This window comes from Gekko japonicus, unplaced genomic scaffold, assembly GCF_001447785.1.
Source record: "Gekko japonicus isolate JY-2015 unplaced genomic scaffold, Gekko_japonicus_V1.1 scaffold1713, whole genome shotgun sequence".
NCBI classification, from domain to species: domain Eukaryota; kingdom Metazoa; phylum Chordata; class Lepidosauria; order Squamata; family Gekkonidae; genus Gekko; species Gekko japonicus.
The window spans coordinates 337,197-344,941 of record NW_015163141.1 but is presented as its reverse complement, the minus strand read 5'-3'; the positions used below and the strand labels follow the sequence as shown (position 1 = coordinate 344,941).

At 44.4% G+C, this 7,745-nt stretch overlaps 1 protein-coding gene across 1 annotated transcript in view; it reads right to left on the bottom strand.

Annotated features, from left to right (window-relative positions):
* Nucleotides 1–7,745, bottom strand: part of ABCB7 (ATP binding cassette subfamily B member 7) — a 90,095-nt gene that overhangs the window by 32,566 nt on the left and 49,784 nt on the right. The window contains exons 6-9 of the mRNA XM_015406985.1: nt 5,270–5,402; nt 4,561–4,829; nt 726–814; nt 552–639 (exon numbers count right to left, since the gene is read on the bottom strand). Coding sequence (XP_015262471.1) covers nt 552–639; nt 726–814; nt 4,561–4,829; nt 5,270–5,402 — 579 coding nt within the window. The remainder of the gene's footprint in view (nt 1–551; nt 640–725; nt 815–4,560; nt 4,830–5,269; nt 5,403–7,745) is intronic.

Below are 7,745 nucleotides of genomic sequence, written 5' to 3'. Positions count from 1 at the left end.
TCCCCCTCCCTATATTTCTTTGTAGTTATATAGTCTTATGAAAAAATAATAAAAATATCCCTTCGGGGGTTTCAAAAAAAGAAGAAGAAAGAGAATGCTTGTTCAAAATGGCCTGCAGCTCATTTGAAAAACAATTCAAGAGAGATGTAACAAACACATCCTTTTCCCATAGAAAGCAAACTTGAACAACAAAAGAAAGAGAATGCTTGTTCAAAATGGCCTGCAGCTCATTTGAAAAACAATTCAAGAGAGATGTAACAAACACATCCTTTTCCCATAGAAAGCAAACTTGAACAACAAATTTAGGCTTCTCCACCACATTTTCCTAGTGAGAAAACATCTTGAAGATGGTACCGTCAATGGAGCAAACAGTGAAAGTCAAAACATACGAACTTTTAAGAAAGTGACCAGCCTGGGTCATTTCTTACACCAAGGACAGCAAATACAAGTTCTAATCATTCTTAAACCGAAGGGAGCAAAATACACGTTCTTTTCAGTGGATACACAGTAGAGGGAGGGAATGAATAACACCAAGATACCTAATGACCCACCTTCACAGTTTCATAGTTCAGCAGCGAGTCAATGGCAGCATTGCCTGCATCGTTATCTGCTTTGTTCATTTCTATCCTAAATTTAGTCCTGCAAAACAAAAGGTTTACGTAAGAGTGTTGTTACAACGCCCTCACAGATCAATGAAACCAGCTCAGTTATGAGAAATGCCTTACCTCCACTGTGTAACTCCTATTGTGAATATCGCGTAAGCTCCCAGAGTCCCCAGGCTTACTAGCGCAAACTGTGCTCCACATTTATAATACTGGAGGGGGAGGGAAAGGATATAATATCAATAATTTATTTACTTGGAGCATTGTAGGCCGCTCGCCCTGCTGAAATTGCCTAAGGCAGCTCCCAACGAATCATTAAAATGTAATAAAATAGAAAAGGTCCATCACAAACAGATAACACAAATGTAAGCAGCAGCAGAGAAAACACACAATCATATATCCTAAGCACAGATTAGAAAGATCTATAGAGTATCACTACAATTAAACCAGGAAAACGATACAACAAAAGTTAAAAAAAGGAAACATTACACATACCAGCAGCAACAGAGCTCATGAAGAACACCCCCCCACACACATTTATTATTTATTTAAAGCATTTTTACTCTGCCTATCTAAAAAATTAGGGCCCTCAAATCAGCAAAAAAACCAACCCATCCATTCATCTATTGCAGCAATGAAAACAAACAGGAAGGATGGTCAGTAAGGGAACACCAAACTAAACTAAAAAGTCTTCACCTGATGGTGGAAGACATAGCCACAAGGGGTATGGACAAATCTCCATGGCGAGGTAATTCTACTGTTTTGGTGCCCTACATGACAGAGGTACCCAAAACAGGGACATTGAAGATGATGAAAGGGTAAAATATGCTCATTTGAGATTAGGAGTTCTTAAGGTATATTTGTCTCAAGCCATAAAAAGGCTTTAAAGATAAAAACAAGCAACCTTGAATTGAGCCTGGAAGCAAGCTGGGAGCAGGTCTAGATGGAACAGACTGAAGTGATATGGTTCCTATTACCTGCTCTAGTCAACATTCTTGCTGCAATATTCTCAAGGCCATAGCTAGGAGGGGGCATTGGGGGGGTGCCACCCACAGACAACCCCCCCCCCCAGCAGCAGGAAGCAGCAAGAAGAGCTGGCATGGTGGCTGGGCTGGCTCGCACAGGCGCTGTGAGGCATCACAGTGGACCATTTTCTAATGGCTCGCTCCAGCGCCTCACTGCGCCTGTGCCAGCTGGCTCGCTTTCTCCCAAGGAGGCAGGTGGGCAAGGCAGTGGACAGCCAGCAGAAAGAGGTGTCACGACACCTCTTCTGGCTGGCCACCCACTGCTCTGCCTGCTTGCCTCCTCCTCACCTTGGGTCTCCTTCTCCCTTTCCCAAACGGAGAGGGAGAAGGAGAGCTGGCAGGCGCAGTAAGGCACCAGGGCGGGCCATTCTCTAACGGCCTGCCCCGGCGCCTCCCTTTCCATTTGGAGAGGGAGAAGGAGAGCTGATGAGGCAGGCATGCAGGACAGCGGGCGGCCAGCAGAAAGAGGAGTTTTGATACCTCTTTCTGCTTGCTGCCCGCTGCCCTGCCTGCCTGCCTCCTCCTCGGCCCTCCTTCTTCCTCTCCAAAAGGAGAGACATATGCCGGGTCACGTCATAAGCGACTTCACCACGTTGGCACCCCCACCCCAAGCTGAATATGTTCTGGCTATGGGGCAGAATATTCTGCACCAACTGTAGATTCTGGACAGCCCTCAATGGACTGTTTTATCTAGAGCACATTGCAGTAATCTAATCTAGATGTTACTGGGCATGCCCCACAGTGACTAGGCCTTTTTTTGCCCAGGAAAGTCGGCAGCATCCTCAGCAGCTGAAAGTTCCTCTTGATCACCTCCACCATCTATTTATCTAACAGGAGGTCCAGGTCCAGCTGCACCTACAAGTTACGAATCCATTCCTTTTTGGTTTTCTAGGGACTGTCAATCTGAGATAATCGTTGTTCAAGGTCTGCTATTTTTGACTGCCAAAGACCTGGAAGATGCAGGTTCAAGTCCTCACTATTCAGCCAGGAAGTTTACTAGGCAGCTATGGGCCCGTCAATGTCTTTCAGCCTAGTGGAGGAAGGGAGATCTATGTATGCTTCCCCATGCTCCTTGGAGGAAGAAGGGAGGGATAAAAGTGTGGCAAACACATGAAGCTGAGGTGGCAGCATAAACAATACAGACTCTGAGAGAGAGAAGTGAAATAAGCCTCTACAAGTCGAGATGTAGCGAAGCAAACAGAAGAGCTGGGTGCTGGACGAGAAAGGACAAGGATAAGAGTGATCTAATTGTTTGATACTAGACATATCTGGCCCTTCCCATATTCCCTCCACACACAACTCTTGCATATATGAAATTCTATGTATGTGCACATGTCCTCAATGGAAACACATGGGAAAGCTTACAGAAAGGAAAGCTTTGTAGAAATACATGTAACAGATGACTAAATCAAGACAGGTAATCTTGACATATGTTCCAATTATTTCAAGTGCGATCAGGCCCACTCACGGGATAAAACCATTGCCATCTCTGCCTCTCATATCACAAACATGTGGATATTGGAATCATGAGCGTACTTCAGGGTGAGTTGTACTAATTAAACGTTTGAATGGTGTGGCTTGAGCTACCAACATGATCCCAAGCATGCGTTCACTACCACTGAGGCATGGGAGTGGCTTTGCAAGAGGTGCTTAGGAACGTGACCTAAGAAAAGTAATGAAGAATTTCCAGGCTGATTCTCAAGGCTGGGTTGCTGCCAAGGACTCCACTTCCTTTCTGGGATTTCCCCCCACCAGTGATGTGGTTGCAATGACATCTACCCTAAGCTTTGGCATACCTTTATTTAGCATGATGGTATAATCCAGTACATGACCCATTTATTCAAATAGCAGAGCTTTGTTTTGGGTGGATCATATCTGATGTCTTATGCTCTTAAACTGAGATTTAGCTGCATAACATATGGGGTTATTTGAGCAAAAGCATAGCTAATTTTAGGAATAGCTGGCGCATAACGCACAAACAGCTTTGGCTTGGCTTAAATTATATAAAACCTCTGCTGTGAGTGTTCCAATGGACAGGGGCTAGGGGATGAACAAGTAACATCTGTCCCACTGCGGCCACACTGCTGGCTGCCATTTCCTGGTGGTACTCTGAGAGCCCATTTTTTTAACCAGCTGCACATATATGGATTGGCCTGCGGTGGCTCAGAGGTTAAGATGCTGAGCTGCAGACCGGAAGGTTGGTAGTTCGGCAGTTCAAGACCCTAGTGCTGCAGGACAGAGTGAGCGCCTGTCTCTGGCCCCAGCTCCTGCCAACCTAGCAGTTTGAAAGCAAGAAATTGCAAGTAGATAAATAGGTAGTGCTGTGGTGGGAAGGTAACAGCGTTCCGTGCGCCTTGGCGTTTAGTCATGCCGGCCATATGACCATGGAAATGTCTTTGGACAGTGCTGGCTCTTCGGCTTGGAAACGGAGATGAGCACTGCCCCCTAGAGTCAGATTCAACTGGCTTTCGAGCAAGGGAAACCTTTACCTATATGGATTACCAACAAGAAATGGGGGAAGTAAATATGGTCATGCAAGGTCAAATATTGCATCTTCATTGCTTGTTCCCTTGGGATGTTTGGTATGGAGAATTATTCAGCATATGAACAGGATCCAAGTTGTATAAGATGTCATTTCTAATTAGGAACATATTTAAATTGTTTGGCAAGCTGATTTGGAAGCAGAAATAAAACCCAGAACCAAAGGTATTCTTTTAAATAGTGTTAAAGAGAACCAGTCATGGATTTCAAAGTAATTAAAGTAATGATTCAGTCAGCTGCCTTGCTTATGATACATTTTGGTTTAGTTAGTTACACACTCAAAAGGTCAACCAAACTGCTGCTGCTATGAACACAATGACATCAATAAGTATCATTCGGAAAAGTGAGCAAGTCTGATAAATTAATTTTAAAAGTTAAAAGGAACCACTTACCAGAATTCCACTAACAAGTGCCATTTCAAACAAGGTGGGTCCCAAATTGAACACCAAAGCGCTGAGAACAAAGCTGATGCCTCTGGTTCCTCGGTCAATGGTTTTTGACAGTGCTCCCGTCTGCTTGCTAAGGTGGAAACCCAAGTCCAGGTTATGCAGATGGAGAAAGACATTCTTTGCTATCCTTCTAATGGAGCTTTGGGCTACTTTCCCAAATACAGCATTTCTAGCTTCATTAAATAAAGCAGCTCCCGCTCGTGAAAGGCCATCTGGGGGGGGAATAAAGATTAAAAGTGTGTCACTTATTTAACTTCTGTTCAATAAGATCCTGGTGAATACTTAGGACAATATTTTCTTGATATGTTTGTCATGGCATTGTTTCACAAGTTATCTCTTTGTTTTTATTTGAGCCTTAGAGTATATTTCTTGATAGTTTAACTGGCAGACTTTTAAAAAAAAGTTCAGAAAGTAAACTCTCTAAATAGATTATTTCTATAGTTACTTTGGTTCAGAAATAGTTGCATAATTCAATTAAAAACCATCACAGGGCACCAGGGCTAGATGTCAGCACAGTAAGAAAACCTCCACAGAATCATCACCGTCCCAGATGCATAGCAGTGTTAGTAGAGAAAAGGTCATGGACATTAACGTTCCAAAACCTCACTGAAGGAAGTCAGCACCTGTCAACAGATTAAGGAATCACACTTACATCCAATCAGAACAGCCGTTGCCATGGTTGCGACTGTATTTGGTGCATCATTCAGGTTCAGAACATTTCCAGACATCTGGTTGAGGTTATCTACTGCATATTTAAACATGAAGGGAACCACTATATTCATACCCTGAAAACACACAAAAAAGCCAAGCAATTACAGAAGATGTGCTAAAATGTTTGTTTATAAATATTTCCCCTTGAATTAAAGGCAATTATGATATTTGGCTATTAATTACTTAGTGGGATGACTCCGGACTGGAGAGGTAGCTGGCACTAAGAAGCATATGGGCTACTAAGTGCTGGTTTTCCACCGGCTCCTTATAAAAACCGGTTTTCATCTCAACTAAACAGTTCACTGAGAACATACTTGGGTCATTTTGGAAGCTTATTAGAGTGATGGCAAGACTGGGAGACACTAAGTAGCAAGGTGCCACACAGCATATACGTATAGCATCATTAAGTAACAAAGAGAGGCAGTTCAGCATTTCAGGTGGAAATACTTATAGGACAGAATATAACAGCCTTTCTTTGCAGGCCAATACTGTCCATAAGGGACAGGGGTCCAAATATATGAGGGAGAAGACAGCACAAAAGCATTTCTGCTCACATCCCTGGGTGTCAACAACTCCAACTGGCCTGGCAGAACTGGATGGGAGAAGGCTTTGGATGCTTCCACTGAAGACGCTGCTGCTCAAAGTAGAGGCCACATCAGAACACACAACTGCTGGAAGCTGACACCACCCAGCATCAGCTCAGTTCATAAAACTGCTTTCCCCCTTTCTCATGAAATGATACTTGTAAATGACAATGTTTTACATTTCTACAACAACTCAAGGAAAAATGTGATTAGTGCTTGTTGGCTGTTAAAATGTTGCACTTGAGAGCTCTGGCCAAACTGGGAACCAGTCAGCTGTTGACACTGGTCATGCAAAGAGATTAACATGATATGGCCCTATTTCCTACCACCACCACAACACTCCATCTTCTGCCTGGAGTTGCAGGACCATGGCAATATTTAGTTGAAATCAACAGTTTGCCTGCAGTGCAGATATTTAGTAAATACAACAGCATCTCAAATATATTATTACATATTATTAAGAATTATGAAAGCCAAATATTTGACTGGTAGATGGTGTTCTGCAATTCGAGAGCTAGCCAGGTTCTCAGGAATTGCAGAGGTATCTTCACTGTTTCAAAAAACACTGTCTTCTGGAGCCAAGCTGGTATTATTTGCTTAATGCTCAAAATGTCCAAGTGTTTCTTGAGACCTCTTGGCACTGCTCCAAGGGCTCCTGTGACAACTGGCACGATGGTCACCTTCTTCTCCCAGAGGCACTCTAACTCTGTTAATAGGTCTTGGCACTTTGTGATTTTCTCCTGTTCTTTCTTTTCTGTTCTGCTGTCTACTGGGATTGCAGTGTCAATGATCCAAACCCTACTTCTCATTTTTTCTACAACTGTGATTTCAGGTGTGTTATGCTCCAGGTGTTTATTGGTTTGTAATCGGAAGCCCCGAAGAATCTTCATTTCATCATTCTCCATAGTGGTGGGACTAGGAGATATTCTTTGAAATGGAACAGAAGAGGCCAGAGATCTGGTAATGCTTGGACCTCTTCCCACCTACATCCCATACCAAGGAATGTGGGTTGCAGGGCAAGGACTGGTTACCCATCTCCGACACTGGTTCTGTTTAATCCCAGGTCTATCAACAAGACCTCTGTTCTGCAAGAGTATCTCCATAGCATGATGCAGACACAGCCTGTATGACTGAGACCTGGGTGCAGGAGGGCAAACTGTTGTCCTTAACCAACTTGCCCCACCTGGTTTCTCGGTCCTTCACCAGTCCTGGACAACTGGACGGGGAGATGTGTGTGGCATTGCTCATCTGAGATACCTTTTCTTTCAGGGTGCTCCTAGCTCCAAAAATTGCCTGCGTTGAATGTGTTGGCCTGGCATGGGAGATCGAGGAGAGTTTGGCTCTCTGGCTGGTGTACCGTCCACCTAATGCAATAGCAGATACCCTGCCTGGCCTGCTGGATGCAGTTTTTGGCTGGGCAACGGAGAACCTCAGGTGATTACTTTTGAGGGACTTCAATGTCCATGCTGATGATGCAGCGTCCTCTCAGGCCAAGGACCTAGTGTCGTCCATGGAGACTCTCCCAGTTTGTATCGACTCCCATGCATCAAACAAGCCACACGCTGGATTTGATTTTTGGGATAGGGATAAATGTGGAGCTGATGACTACAGATGATCAGACCACTTAGCCCTGAAGATCTGGCTGAGCACACCAAACTCTCCCTGTTCAGGCGGCAAGCGTTTTTGCTTGCCAGTGGAGTCAGATGGACCCTGAGTGGCTTCAGGATGCTCTGCGAGATCCGATGCCCCCTGGTAGCTTGTTAGATGAGCTGATGGAGGATTGGCACTCCCAGTTCTCCGAAGCCATTGACGAGATTGCCCCCCAGCGCCCTC